Raw genomic sequence first — 16,103 nt, 5'->3', positions numbered from 1 at the left:
AAAAACTTTCTGTAGCCGTCGTATTTGTATGCAACAAATTGTATATAAGGCACATAGTGAATTTGTTCACTTAGTTGAAAAAAATATCAGTTTACCAAACAAACCGGGATTGTTTTTTTGGCCAATACATATTTGCTTTGACTTTGGTCCAATCACTACCAAACTTGCATCACTATCTAAGCTAATATAAATTGAATGTTTTCTGAAAATTTCATCGAAATTTATCCACAGAATATATACACATTGGATTTTCTATACATAGATTACTTACCGATGAGCACAAGCTCTTAGTGGTAGTTCTCTTAATCTATGATCAGTGGCTAGGTACAGCGCGTGTTGAGTGCGTGCGAGTGCGAGGGCGCGAATAGGCTCTGCTGCGGCGGCCAGCCATACATCAGCCACACGAGCGCCCCCTCCCGCCCACTGCACTATCTTATATACTTCGCCTGCATCTTCATTGAAAAGGATCACACTTTTATATCCGTATTTATGTTTTATCTTAACCCTTTAACTGCCGTGTAGGTCACCGGTGCCCTACGCGATTGTCGCCCTGTCGATCTCTATTTGGCGCTGGAATATGTACTCGTAGTAGAGTCTAAGAAAGACGAATCCGAAGAAACTGAGAATGAATCTATTTCTAAGTGACCTAAAAGACTAAAGCATACATTAAAAACAAAAGAAGGCAAAGTCAGGCAATCTAGGCGCCTTAGTAATAGAAATCGACATAAGTATAGTAATCGGCAAACTTCTTGAGCAAATGACCTTGACTGCGCAGAACCGAATTTTAGGTCACTTTGGTGGTGAGGGTGAGGCGCGACGGCAGGGGAAATCGTATCGAGCGCGTTATTGGTAGATCAGTCGAACCTTGCGTCCCGCACCGCGCCCTCATTCCGCTTGCTCCCAAAAGTACGCTTGCGTACAGTGGAAAGTCTATCGTTATTAATCGTTAAGTTATTTGTTATAATTGCTTGTGGACTTTGTTGCCATTGCTATTTGTTGAGTGTTTGTTGATTTTTTATAAAACATACACTATGCCGTGACAAACTGGTGTAGTACTTAAAAGAAAGGGTAGAAAATTTGTGTACGACGTATATTGCTTCATTATAAAACAGGGGAAGAATGATATGGAAAAATTAAAACAGACTTCGGAAGCAACAAAAACATCAGTGAGTACTGTTAGGTGCATTATTAACGAAGCTAAAGGCTCTGGCTTGCTCGCCGTGTTTCGGACTCCGGGTAAGAAAAGATCAGGGAAGAAGAAAGTTACCGGAATGGATAGTTTCGTTCAATCTGTAATAAAAATATGTAATCATAATAACTACATAACAAGCAGCGAAACTCCGTACCGTAGAAAGGCTTCGAAGAATTTAAAGAAGATATAAATTTTAATGGCTCGGAATGAAGCTTACGACGAATTATGAAAGAGCTAGGCTTCAGATGGAAAAAAAGAACAGAAAATAATCGGAAGCTGGTAAATGAAAAAAGTAACATTCGATTACTACGAATCGAATATCTTCAAAAAATAATTAATTATAGACAAAAAAGAAGACCGAATCGACCGAGTTGTAAACTACGCCGATGAGCCCTATGTCGACTCATCACGATGATAGCGACTCGGGTGATGAAAACAGTGATGATGATGATGGTCAAGATTATGATAACGAAAAAAAAATTACAAATACCAGCTTCGCTTTAACTGAACCAAGACCTGGCAACAGCTCTAGTTTTGACTTAATAGAAGGAATATCTATTTTACCCCAAGATTAAATTATTACAATTATTAACCTATATGTTTTGTAGATGTTCTAATAAATATATAAATAAATACATATGTTGATTTTAATAATTTAATAGCATTATGACGCAGAGTAAGTAATGTTTTTGCACGTGAGTGTACCATGCGCAAACTTACCCCCACTACGTCAACAAATGCTCAAGAAGTTTGCCGGTTATTATACTTCAGTGCGCCGCGTAGGGCACAGGTGACCTGCATAGCAGTAAACGGGTTAAACTCTTAATCACTAAACCGACGTTAGTTCTTAAGTTTCCACAATTGTCATGCGTTCCTAAAACTTGTTATTATCGAAACTATCAAAGTGGTAAGCAAACTTACTAGTTCCGGCATAAAATACTGTGTACGTGATGTCATCTCCCAGCATGTCAACAAACTGTTTGTCTACTACAAGAGTGGTGAGCACCAGATCACGCTTGTAGAAAGCAGGTGCATCACCGTCGTGTCGCACAGCTGAATCCATCAACGGGTGAGACCTGAATAACAAAATAAACAAAACATAAAATTTGTATGTGTCGTCTTTTATGAACAGGGGAACTCCGACGCCAGTTTTAAGTGCTTACATTAACCTAACTGGAATTATATCACAGATAGTAAGTAATATGTGCTATAATTCCTACTTTCAATGCTCTCCACACGTAGACGTTGTTTCCCGAAATGGAATATAGAGTGGAGCTAAGATTCAATGTGTACGGTTCACGCACCGCACCATCAATTAAGGCATGTGACCCAATTAGAGAACACGCGCGTCGCGAAACTAATGCGAAGCCTCTAGCCTTGTTGAAATTAGACCCCGGGGAAGGTATAACTAGATTTTCGATTGCTTCAATTCATACGTTTTAATTAATTTTCGGTTCGTACACTTTATATTAAATTCAGGGGCCATGTGTGCAAAATGGGATTTAGAAGTGAAAAAATAAATAAGACATTCTCAAGTTTTGTACGTGGAGATCCAATTTTCATTGTTAAATACTCGAAAACGGGTAACAAATAATTTAAATTTGTATTAGTAGTTTTTCTTCTTCCCTATACAACTAAAAAAGATATAAGAACGTCTCAATATGTGATTTTATGTTTTTTTTTTTATTTCACCTAGTATTGTTTATTTATTTTTTTAAAAGGAAGGATTACAGGTGACTTTACAGTTTCACCAGGACAGGTCGGCGAGTAATGGCTCAGCCACGACTGGAGTATTAACTAGTATTAACTGGTAACTAGGTAAATAGGTAGACTTGCGATATACATGCGATATCCATGCGGGTTCCTAAAATTTCCTAGTACCAATAGGTATGAAAATTTTATAAATTTATCGTTTCATTTCTATTACAAAATTTTACAGCTTTACCGTGGTAGTACTTCATGTATCATGTACAGATTAACTAGAAAAACTGTTACTCATCTGCAAGATTAGTATCCCGCCATAGTTAGTCGATTTGTCGATTGATATATGTATAAACACCGTACGACTTTATCGTTAGGCCGCAGATTAGTCACGAACAATATGTAGAAAAAATGTTTTAAATCGGAACGCTATTATCATCGAATTCAAGTATTATTTGAAGTTTTAATAATTATACGAAGGAAAAATCAAATTAAAAGATATATATTATACTAGCCGTACTCGCCCGCTTCGCTGGGCATTTAAAATTAACATGATTATTTATTGTAATTATTATTAGGGAGTCCAACAATCATATAGATGTGTGCTGTGATGATAGATTACCTATCCATTAAGTACTTGTATTTTCTACATGGATACCAAGTTTCAAGTCAATCGGATGCATGGTTCAGTAGTTATAAAGGAACATCCGTAAAAACCACTGTAGATTTATATACTTAGTCTGGCCATAAATACTGTTACAATTAAAAATAAACAAAATAGTACATTTGAATTTGGAATCTGTCATTTTTATATGATTGCTCATTGAGTTTTCTCATTTTGGCGCCAATACATTGTACAATATTTTGCGATATTAAAATGGAGTAGGGTGATAAAGAGAACTGAATCGCTGTGATTGTATTACACAAATTAGGTATGGAGCCAAATGCAATTTTTAAAACTCTCCATACGTTTGGTATTAGTAAAATGTGTGTGTACCGGGCTATTAATAGGTGCAATAAGACCTAAACTAACACACTGTAAAAGTAATAAATGTTATTTGCCATAGAATTTTTTTTCCCTTTGTAACAGTATTTATGGCCAGACTAAGTATTAGTATAGATAAGATTTTTACCTATGAAGTTGCCGTTTTACAGTACTGGCCATTTGAAAGGCTATATACATATGGCTGACAATAATGTCTAAATTCAAATTTAGTCCAGTGTTTATGGATTATCGTTTTATTTTCACTATATTTTTATCTTTTTCATCAATATGAATACGATAAAAATACGTGTAATTATGGAAAACGAGTTCCGTCGCGGTAGTAATGGCGCACAAACTGCTCACAACATTAATGACATATACGGAGTGAACACACAACAAACGCACGATTCGTTATTGGTTTGAACGCTTCCGACATGAAAATTTTGTTCTAAAATGCCACATGATATCCGAACACTAAAGTCAGATATTAGCCGAAGTTTTACAACACGGATTTGCCCGTTCGCGAGTAGCTAGAATAATAGCCCCTTAGACTATCAACGAATAGGTAGGAAAAAAAACATAGGTTTAATTACTGCGATATTTGAAAATGCTGAGTATTCTTGAAATTGCTACATAAAATGCGTATACCCGCATATTTAACAATAATAATCTTTAGAGACGATGGGCCATGCTGTTGATTTCATTTATATTAAAGGACTATTATTAACAGTCTTCAATTTTCCTCTCTCCTACCAATCGCGTCTCTATTTCCTAATAATACCTCCACAATATGTTGGTAAGTCGTAATAAACCCTAAGAGATAAGTTAAAAATTCATACCTTATAAAGTTGAGGACATTGTCTGGTAAAGCTTCGGTTTTATTGACGCAAGTGCCGGGACGTGGCACTGGCACTCGAGCTCGCAGCACTGGAAGCCATGCTGAACTTGACGAAGCCTGTGCCAATTGATTCAGTTATGTAGTGCATAGGATATAACAACTCAATCTGAATTTTCAATGGTAGGCAGCGGCTTGGCTCTGCCCATGGCATTGCTGACGTCCATGAGCGACGGTGACCACTTACCATCAGGTGGGCCGTATGCTCGTCTGCCTACAATGGCAATAAAACATTTTTTTTATTTAATATGTATGTATATGTAGTCGACCGATATTTATGTAGCAATACTGGGTTTTGTGGGACCGCAGGGTGGGTACCACAGTATTGTCTATTTATGTCGCGAAGTAGTCAAGCTTTCCGGTTTGAAGACTTGGGCAGCTGTTATACTATAAAATTGAGATTTAGACCTGATGTCTCATGGCAGGTGGCGTTCATGTAATGATGTCTATTGACCTCTGCAATCATTTTACACCAGTACGGCAGTGAGCTTGTCGCCTTAACCCGTCTATGCGAAAAAGAAAAAATACCAATAATTTATTTTCATGTAATCTTTTTGACTTTTTCTTATAAGTGACAGTGAAAACGTTTCAAATTACACATTACAACCAATGGATAAGGAAAATTATGATGTCAGATTTATACGTCTTTGTGCCCTTCACTTTTATATCGATCGATTCTCCGAACAGCGCGAACAAAGCTAGCTCGACATATTTCAGAAACGGGCCGGACGTTAAACTCGAAATTTATGCACTAGCCTGTTCTTTGAATCTTCCCGCGAAAGCCTCCTGTATATCGTCCATAGTGTAAGTGCATATCGCGGATCCTATGAGGCCATCACTGGCGCCCGTCGTGAACGCCGCGTAAAACCGGCTCGTATCCCCCGGTATTTGATGTACACTTTCTGTTTAAAATTAAAAGAGAATTTACTTCGTTACTTTAATCCAATATAAATATAGCCTTAACACAAAACTGAAAACAATTAGGGTTATCTACATATATAAAAATGAATTGCTGTTCGTTAGTCTCGCTAAAACTCGAGAACGGCTGGACCGATTTGGCTAATTTTGGTCTTGAATTATTTGTAGAAGTACAGAGAAGGTTTAAAATGTAGATAAATATCAAAATTTCTTTTGTTTGTTTTAAGTTTATTTTATACAAAAGCTTAGGTCTTTTATTTATCGATTGAGGCACTACGAAGTCTGCCGGGTCAGCTAGTAACAAATATAAAATCACATTTAAATATGTCTGAAATATACAAAGCACTGTATAAACCAAAATTCGTTTTATATTGTTTATAATTGATTATGTAACAGAGTAATTAAATAATATTTATAATTATTCTACGAAAGACTCAAAATGTGAAATCCGAACAGAAATTTATTTTGAGAAGGTTTGGTATTAAACCGTACTTAGCTCAATTTGCAAATAGAGGCTTAGTAAATATTAAACGAAATGTATATGTATAACAAACTCAAAAATCAAAAATACTTTTTAACTTGATATATAAATCCTTAGAGATCAAGAAACTAAATAAAATAGTTTATTCGTTATAGATTTTAAACTTCATTTGTGCATAATCGACTTAAATTATTTGACTATATCGAGATTTTGTAGCTTCATACCGGTCTCGAAATTAGACAAAGAATTTAAAGTTTTTAGTTTAAATCAATATAACTAAAAATTTAACTATCAGCTCCGAACCGCGCCTGTAGATTATTTTTAAAATGAAGTTATCATTGAATATAATATCATATGCAAACGTGGGATTTACCCGCATTTTGATTGACTATACTTAAAGAATGAAGACTGTTATTTTAAATATATATAACTTAACCAAGCTTAAAGTTAGACGTTATCTTATAAAAATCAGAATTTTTCACTTACGTATTTCATCAAAATAAAAAGGAAATTCTCCAGGTATGCTGCAATTAAGTCTTGCTTTAAGATAAGTGACCCAATTTTGACTGAGGATATGTTTCCCTCCGTTATCCTGTTTACAAACTCTGGCTACTCTTGAATATACTGCTTTACCACAGTTCATAAACTCCACCGCTGTCTCGCGGAAGAAAAAGTAAACATATTCACCCACATCAAATGAACCAACGAAATTTGTTTCTGAAAAAAATAAACAAAGCTTCAAAGCCCTACTAATAATTAAACAGTAAATTATAGTAAAAAATTCTATTAGCAATAAAAGAAAATCTGCTCTGGATCAATAGTTAAGCTGTGGGTTGCTTTATACCCCAAACATAAAATGTAATCGCAAATCCATAGGTTTTATCGTAGGTTCATAAAAGAAACTACAGAATAAGGGACAAAAGACGGTACGTCCCTACATACCTCTATTAATATAATGAACGTCTCAATATTTATTTACCCGATAAGGTTCTAGTTTTGCATAGAAACTGTTTTAGGGTAACTACAGACAGTATTATGTTTATCGCCTCGTAAAGAATTATCTTAAATCTATATGACTTTTCCGGCAATTATTTAAGTTATGTTTACGACTGACTATATTTGAGTAAATACATATACATATTTGCTTCTAACGTACTACACATAGGTATATTGCACATATATAGTTTTACGACCCTGTTCAAACATTGGGTTCAAACACTTTAAATTAAAAGTGGTATTTAGTTTCGATCTCTATAGCATACAATAAAATAGGTTAATGAAATCTCTACAATGATCAAATATGTCTTGATTTTTTAGACCTGAGACCTGGAGATTTATCGTGATAGTAGTATTTAGCTGGCGGTTAGAAGATAGTTAGAGTTCATATCTTGAATATACCTATATACCAACTAGTATGTAGTAAGTTTGCAAGTTTGTAGTAACAGTGCTACCTCATTTTATGACTGGTACCATAGTTCTGCCTAACAATGTTGCTTTTTTTATTGCTTAGATAGGTGGACAAGCTCACGGCCCAGCTGATGTAACGTGGTTACCGGAACCAACAGAAATATATTTACAACGTAAATGCCGCCACCCACTTTGAGACATAAGTTCTAAAGGTCTCACTTTTAACAATACAACGACTGCCCCGCCCTTCAAGCCGAAACGCATTACTGCTTCTCAGCATAAATAGGCAGGGTGATGGTACCTACCCGTGCGGACTCACAAGACATTCTACCACCAGTAATTACGCGAATTATAATTTTGCAGGTTTTGTTTTTATTGCATGATGTTATTCCTTCACCGTGGAAGTCAATCGTGAACATTTGCAAAGGACGTAATTCATTGGATAAATTGATACCTGCCGACGGGATTCGAACACCGATGCATCGCTACATACGAATGCACCGGACGTCTTCTCCTTTAGGCCGCGACGACTTCAAAAGTTTAGCTTTAGTACTACCAAAAGACAGGCGCGCTTTATCGAACATACCTGTTATTTCAATACAAATCTAACTAGCATCTCACGTTTCAGCTAACCGTTAAATACCAGGTCAAATATGATTTTATTTTCAACACCAATAAATTATAAAGAATACTCACTATCCAACCACTTGGAATCATATTTTAATGTTCTCTTAAAATTAAATTTCTTCTGACCAGTCCGAAAATCAAAGAGATCATTACGAAATATAACTGGGTCAGCCTTCGTGAACTCTGCATTGGTACCAGCGTACAAAGCTGGAAGCTCCCCAGGATTGCCCTCGGTGACCCATACTGCAGTACTATTGTCCGCAGGGTCGTATGGACATTTGGCCACACCAAGGCCCACGCCCGGTATATACTCGTGCCGAGGTAGATGCGTTAAATTTAACTAAAACATAAAACACGTTTCCGTATTTAAGTTTCGCATAAAGCCACATTAACTAAACTAAAATAGGATTCATGTTATAGTTTTAGTATCTATTAATCTTCTCCGATAAGCTGAGGAGGTTGTCGAGCAAAAGGAATTTCAATTTTGAAATGTCAATAAACTTGAGTCTAACGGTAATATTGATGAGGGAGGACTAAAGATATAAAGGCTAGTGGAAGTAACGTGTGTTATCGAACGACCACCTATAAGCGTAAGTGAATTCAATGACGATAAACTCGAAAGGCTATAATGACAGTCATAAAATGTCGAAGTTGGTTGCTTTGTGTGAGAATGTAAAGGATCGGTCATGAATACGGGGTAAGATCATTAATATAAAGTGGCCATCTTCAAAAGTTTTAAACAGGTGATGCTCTGTACTGGAATTGAAGCTCATAAATTCAGATAAAAAAAACTGGATATTTAATGACACCGGCACCGCTTCACTTTTAGCGAGTTAATCTCTGAACTAGGCAAAAGTCGTAAAAGCTGATTAAAATTTTGAGATCCTCTTCCCTATGCCCAGTAGACAAGGTTAATGAGAAATTTGTGACTAATAAAGAAATTTCATGAAACGGAAATATTCATAGCGTTCTTTTAGCGTACTTTTGTGACAGATATCAAATAAATTTAATTTTTAAATGTAATTGTAATAATTTTAATTGGTACAGTACAATTAATAAATGCAACACTTACATACACGACCCAATCTTTGGGGCTATGTGCATTAGTACCGCAAACGTACAGCCTCTCTCCGTCGCCCAGCGGCTGCAGCACACGAATATGGTTTCTACACTCAAAAGGCTCTGATTTTCCTTTACTAACACATCTCGCTACATTACTAGCTTCTAATAACAATGCATCTCTCTGTTGACAAACAAAAGTTATTATAGATTTAATAAACATAAATAAAAAATCCGACTCAGGATTTTTTTAAACGAACTACCTTAAGTAGCTTTTTAAATTTATTTATAAGCAATCGTTGATACGATTTGAGCGATAACTTCCGTTCCAGTTTGAATGAAAGCAGTCAATCTTTCAAGAGTAAAATAATACAAAGCATTATGAAAGGTGTGGTGAGAACCTATTAAAATACTAGTGTGCACAAAGAATGGTAATTTCCAAATAAATACGGATACAGAAACTAAAATAAATGATACTTCTGAGTTTTTTTAAAGTAAATCAAGAAGTCGCAAGTGAGAAATCTAAAAGAAAACATCAGGATGAAGTGGTGAAGCCTTCCACGCTACAGCGATATGACGAGATACATCTCGTCATGAGAGTTCTTTTTCAAAAGATCATGACACTTAAGTACGAAAACGTGGAAAGGCTTATGTGAAAGTAAAATGCATTTAAATCTAGTGCAGTGCCGTAAAAGTGGCTTTTTTGGAGTTCAGCAGCCGTAAGCAAGTTGTTCGTTTTACTTTGTGGATAATACTTTAAAGCTCGAACAAGGGGTTCTAGTTTGAAAGCCGAAAATGTTGACTAAAACTTTATGTTATGCTTAAAAAGTTGTTTGTTTTAATAATAAACTTACCTCACAATGTGATTGACTAATATCAGACATATTTAATTTGAATACACGATCCCTGAAACAAAAACATTTATTTATCAACGGCACTTACAAAGGCACGACTAATACGTGAATGCGATTTCTTCCAGCATTTTTTTTTATTGCCCTTGTAGGCAGACGAGCATACGGCCCACCTGATGATGAGTGGTTACCGTCGCCCATGGACTTCAGCAATGCCAGGGGCAGAGCCAAGCCGCTGCCTACCGCTTAATACTCTCCACAAGCCTCGTTTGAGGTTTACTTTTGATTGACTTGATATTAAAATAAAGGAAGTTTGGTTTGTGTAGCACTTTTTTGGACACTGACAAATAGGTATATTTTCTATTAGTACAAACACGACTGTGATTGACTGTAACATTTAACATGTAAAGAGTATTAATAGCTTAATATAGAAATAGAATTTATATAGAACAAGTTCAAGTTTTTTTTTTTTTTCATAAAACTATTGTCGATCCTCCTTTTTTAAATAATAAAACATGGCAATTTTCTTTTCTATAATATTTTAAAAGTACACGGGTAAAAAAGTAGTACCGGTAAAATGGGGCGATTAGGGACAAATTCCAACTTTATGACCAATTTTAAGGTAGTTGTTGATGTATATAATGCTATATCAGGATCAAAATGATTGAGTCTTGGGGGCATCTTTGTTTTCCAATTTAAAACTATGCAACTAGCATTCCAGTTTAAGCAAAAAAAGCAAAAATAGGTGTAATCCCTATTTACCCGGAAATTGCGGTTAATTGGGACGAAATGAGAAATTTGCTAGGGTTGAGAAATTTGCTACTTGGTTTTAATTTATTTATTTATTTAGTTGCACCAACAAAGTGATCATCAATAAAAGACATTGAAAAACTGACACTCTGAACAAATATTAAATATTTTATTATGTATTACTTAGACATTTTTGTCCACCTTGAGATTTCATTGTTCTTATTACATGTCTGTGCAAAATCGACTTACTTATATTAAATTGCTTAGCTATTTCAACTAAAGACTTATTCCCAATTAGGCAATTGCCCAAACTCTTTGATACGTACACGCGAGGCATATCTAAAAATAGAAAACAATACGTAACTGATAATATAAATATTTACCAAACAATAAAATAACACATTGATAATTTTGAATAAAAGTTCTAGACAAAAACATCATGAATAAACCAGATTTTTACCAACAAATTTAAAAAATATTGTTATAACTACATAGACAACCCTAGAAACCTGTACCTATTTATACTTAGGTCGTTTCCATTTCACGTATTTTCATCCCAATTGACCCCTTTTTCGTTGTTATTTGTACCTAAGACGTCCCCAATATCCCCAAAAACAACAGATTTTTACATGTATTTTTATTTTATCAAATACATCAAAACCAATAACAACGGAGACTTACCTTTAATATACATGATGGTTCAAACACTAAATAACGTTTATAAATCACAGTCGTCTTCTATTATTATCAAATAAATAAAAGAGAGCAAAGTTTCTAGCACTAAAATAATGAGCACCACAGAAAGTTAATTTGAAACGCGATTTTTTATAAGTTAGTAGCTATTATCATGCATATTCAGAGTTGTTTTGTAAACTTTCAACGTTCTACTATTAAACTACAAAAAATGGAAGATTTTGCAACGAACATAAAACTAATATTGAGTGTCGAAAGATTTTCCCGGTTTTTTCCCGATTCGCCTTTCAATCCCTAATCGCCCCATTTTACGGTAACTAATATGTTTCAATTTGGAATCTGTCATTCGCACACAAAATTATTTATTGTGTTTTCTCATCTTCGTGTTCAGGTGATATTAAAACACAGTGAGTGATAAACAGAACCAAATTGTGTTAATAGCACACCAAGCACAGAAGCAGATACAGGAGGAAAATGCAATTTTGTAAACTCTCCATTCGATGTATCAATCGAATGTTAGCATACTGGGTTATTGAGAGGTAAATTGTTTATGAATAAGATATGGCGGTCTAAATTGTATTCGTAGTAAAAACTCCAAAGAAAATCTGTTAGCGTATGAAAGTAGCCTATGGAAATTGATATAGCACCCACAGCCGTATTTTAGAAGTTGACTTCATGAATAAATAAAATTAATAGAATTTTAAAATCATATGCCGTACACAAGAGGAGGTCACAGATTTTTTCCTGAATTTTCTGTAAATTACTTAGGGTCGATTCGACCAAACAAGAGTAAATCTTATTCTTAGAATAACTCGTCAGTTAATCGAGAGTAAATCAATTTTACGTTTTACCAACTACAATTCTAAGAATAGTGGGCCTATTCGGGAATTGTTACTATACCGCCGTTTCGCACGGAATAACGGAGCTATTCCTAGAATAAAGTAATGGCGTCTCTCAGTCCAACATCTGATTTCTGTCATTTCATAAATATTTATTCTGTTTTAATTTCAAGTCAACGCAATGCACTAAATGATTATTAATAGTCTGAATGCAACGTTTAAACGAAAAAAGATAAAACCACACGACAAAACTTGACAATTCCCTCAAACAAACAAGAAATAAAAATAATACGTTTGACAGCTGGATATCTTACACAACAGCTACTTTTTCACACTAAAATACGGCAAAATCGAGTTGACGATTTGTATGCTCTTACACTATGCCGTTGAACAACAACATTTATTTGCCGGATTTTATTTTTGTTCACCATTCACTCTGCTATTCGCGTATTGTTATTCCTAGCGCAAGTATACGTGGAAAAACGACTATGAATTTACTCGAGATTAAAATCATGGAATAGGTTATTCCTCGTATAGTTACTCGAGTTTAAATTTAAGTTTGGTCGAATCCGCCCTTAATACTATTGAGCAAAATTTTACAAAACAAAATGACCGTGTATAAGCTCAAAGCTTTATGAAAGCTTCTTAATTTATCAGTAGGGTACAACGTGGGTATTATCCGCGTATGGTAGTAATTTAACGGAGTGTTGTTAGCTATCCAATGTGAGTAATATATTTTGGTGAACCAATCGAACTATGTACGGTAAGCGTGTACTTTTTATCTTTTAATCAAAACTCAGCACCGGAAAGAAATTTTCTGACTTCATCACAGTTGAACTGGACGTCGTCTAAACCCGACAATGACTTAATTGATTACGCTTTATAATTTATTTTAGAGAATTTTAAACTATTTTTTCTATTCTATCAGCCCACATATGACTACAAAGATCGGTCCTGCGCTGTCTGCATCCAGCAGATCCCCGCGAACCTCAATAGGTCGTAGGTCCATCTTATGGGAGGCCTACCCACGCTACGTCTTAAACTCTTTTACAGTATTTTTATAATATGCTTCAAACGCCATGGTAATTGACAGAAGTTAATTACCCCTTAGAGAAAAAGTGTGTATCAGTTAAAAAGTTACCAAATCCATTAAAGGATTATAATATTAAACCCAATGGAAATAACGTTGAATGAGCTTATATTTATGAAATGCTACATTATTTTTTCACTTACTGGACACTACAGTAGTAACACGTATCATGTAATTGGAAAAAATCGATCATATCATATTTTACTATTAGTACCACCAAGGCAAGACTAAGTACATCGTGTAAGTACATTTAGAACATCGTGTAATAAAAATGAAACCGGCAAAATTATAATTTGCGTAATTACTGGTGGTAGGACCTCTTGTGAGTCCGCGCGGGTGGGTACCACCACCCTGCCTATTTCTGCCGTGAAGCAATAATGTGTTTCGGTTTGAAGGGTGGGGCAGCCGTTGTAACTATACTTGAGACCTTAGAACTTATATCTCAAGGTGGGTGGCGCATTTACGTTGTGGATGTCTATGGGCTCCAGTAACCACTTGACACCAGGTGGGCTGTGAGCTCGTCCACCCATCTAAGCAATAAATAAAAAAAGTACATCTGTTTTTGAATTGTATTAAATTGTATAAAACTAGTACATACTAAAAAGATTTTGCACAATGCATGCTCTGGTATAAATTAAACAAACTCCAAATAAACAAACATAATCCTTCAAAATGTTTTTTTTCCAGCATCTGCGTCCCGTAATAGTTTTGCTTAAGAACAACTATTTAAATAAAAAATAATGCAAGCTTGTACAAAACGAGGCCAAGTTTTGTGGGCACGAAAAACATTTGCGCACGTTGTCTTTTGTAAATGTATGCGTATGTATGTATGAAATGTATGATGAAAGGGATGAGTACGTTAGGTTTACCACATTCATTTAATGTTGCCGTTTTACGAGTAATAGGTTGTTGGGTTTTCTTGAAATTTGAATTTATTTTTAACTATTCAAGTTGAAATAATGTATGTATGTGACAGCTCGAAAATAAAAAAGTTTTTTATTTACATATATATTTTTTATTGCCCTTATAGACAGACGAGCATACGGCGCACCTCATGGTGAGTGGTTACGGTCGCCCATGGACTTCACCAATGCCAGGAGCAGAGCCAAACTGCTGTCTACCATTAAGCAATGATATATAATATTGTTCTAAAATAGCCCGCTACAACAAAACCCGCACGGGACGCTCCATACTTAGTTTCCAACACAGATAAGTAAGAACAAATAACAGTTGACTGAAATGGCTGGATAATTGGGTTCCGTGTCTCGGTTCCATTTCCCTCGGGTAAATCATTACTATGTCGCCGACTTGTACAGGCACAGTACGTCTAATAACACTCGATTGTTAGGTTTGTACACTTTATGAATATATTGTGTATTACGGAGAAAAAATGTTACAGAAATATTTAAGCAATGAAAATGTATTTAATAAGCTTGAGCCGCAATGCTATCATTAGGAGCTCGAAAATATAAAACCTCTCTTTGGAACCGAACACGTTTCAGAAAACGTTCCGCGAAATTTCTTGGTTGAACGCTATTTAGTAACGTAATGGAATTTGTATTTCGTTAGGCTCGTCAAATGTCTTCACGTACACAAATTCTCTTTTTTTGTTTAAATTTAAGAAAAATATGTTTTAATATCAAATCGTTGTCGACTATTATAATACCGTTTGAGACATGGTGCTGGAGGAAGATGCTGAGAATTCATCTCGAATTCTACATTTAATTTTCGTATCTCCACCAAACTTTCCACCACTAGCCTACATAGGATTTTCAAGATTTCTGTCATATTACGAGGAAAAGTCTCTCTCAAAAGTCTCAAAAAGTCTCGGTAAACTATTCATCATCGGCAAAGTGGAAGGAGAGAGGCCACGAGGATATGCTGCCATACGCGGGTCCGATCAAATTAAGACGATATTGGACTCTAGCCTCAACATCACTATCAACTGCGCAGCGGACAGGAAAGAATTTGATAACAGTCCGAACTAAAGTGCTCCGTAGATGTCACGACCCCTAGGACTGAAGAACACGATGCAAGGAGAAGAACTTATAATCTAAAAATCTTGAAAAACAGATTTTTGCTCTATTTTTCCTTTAAAACGATCGCATTAAAAGTTCTAAATCAACGTGAGATCGTTAGAACACTAATATTCTTTATATTTTTATACGCTGCCGAAACGTGGACTGTTCGAGAAGTGGAAAAGAAGAAAATAGACGCTCTAAAGATGTGACACTGGAGAAGGATGCTTGAAGTTTCGTGGACCGAGCTTCGTTCAAACATCTCGGTACATCAATAACTCTGCATCAAGCAGCGTTTGTTTTCTATAGTACAGTTTTGGATGGTGGATTTCTTCGGACACGTTTCGCAACGAGATGGCCGGTCCATAGAACGCCTCGTAGGACAGGAAAGGATGGACAGAACAAGATCGCGCGGAAGGTCGCCAATGCGGTGGACCGACTAAATTAAAACTACAGTGGTCCTACTAGTCCTACAGAGGTCCCCTAAATGAGTGCTGTAGGATGACCTCAATCAGGGAGATGATGGAACATCGTTAGACGCATCAAGTCTACGACTCTAAATGACAATCACGACCACTCCGTCAATAGTGACATGAT

The 16,103-nt window shown here is 35.6% G+C and overlaps 1 protein-coding gene and 1 long non-coding RNA gene across 4 annotated transcripts in view; one reads left to right on the top strand and one right to left on the bottom strand.

Moving 5' to 3' along the window:
• LOC101741577 (semaphorin-2A) overlaps window positions 1-16,103 on the bottom strand; it is a 74,144-nt gene that overhangs the window by 11,994 nt on the left and 46,047 nt on the right. The window contains exons 1-9 of one of the 3 annotated variants that reach the window (XM_062671784.1): window positions 10,397-10,473; window positions 10,120-10,171; window positions 9,279-9,449; window positions 8,276-8,546; window positions 6,659-6,889; window positions 5,530-5,675; window positions 4,718-4,833; window positions 2,114-2,268; window positions 272-452 (exon numbers count right to left, since the gene is read on the bottom strand). In XM_062671784.1, coding sequence (XP_062527768.1) covers window positions 272-452; window positions 2,114-2,268; window positions 4,718-4,833; window positions 5,530-5,675; window positions 6,659-6,889; window positions 8,276-8,546; window positions 9,279-9,449; window positions 10,120-10,149 — 1,301 coding nt within the window. In that variant the 5' untranslated portion in view covers window positions 10,150-10,171; window positions 10,397-10,473. The other 2 variants (XM_062671783.1, XM_004927806.5) reach the window with 2 other exon arrangements.
• On the top strand, window positions 11,883-14,491 carry LOC105841922 (uncharacterized). Its single transcript, XR_005245376.2, has 2 exons — window positions 11,883-12,098; window positions 14,176-14,491. It is a non-coding gene; the product is annotated as an uncharacterized LOC105841922 (long non-coding RNA).

Source organism: Bombyx mori, chromosome 13 (assembly GCF_030269925.1).
Source record: "Bombyx mori chromosome 13, ASM3026992v2".
Taxonomy (NCBI): Eukaryota; Metazoa; Arthropoda; class Insecta; order Lepidoptera; family Bombycidae; genus Bombyx; species Bombyx mori.
Note: the sequence above shows the minus strand (reverse complement) of the source record. Positions and strands in the feature narration are given on the sequence as shown.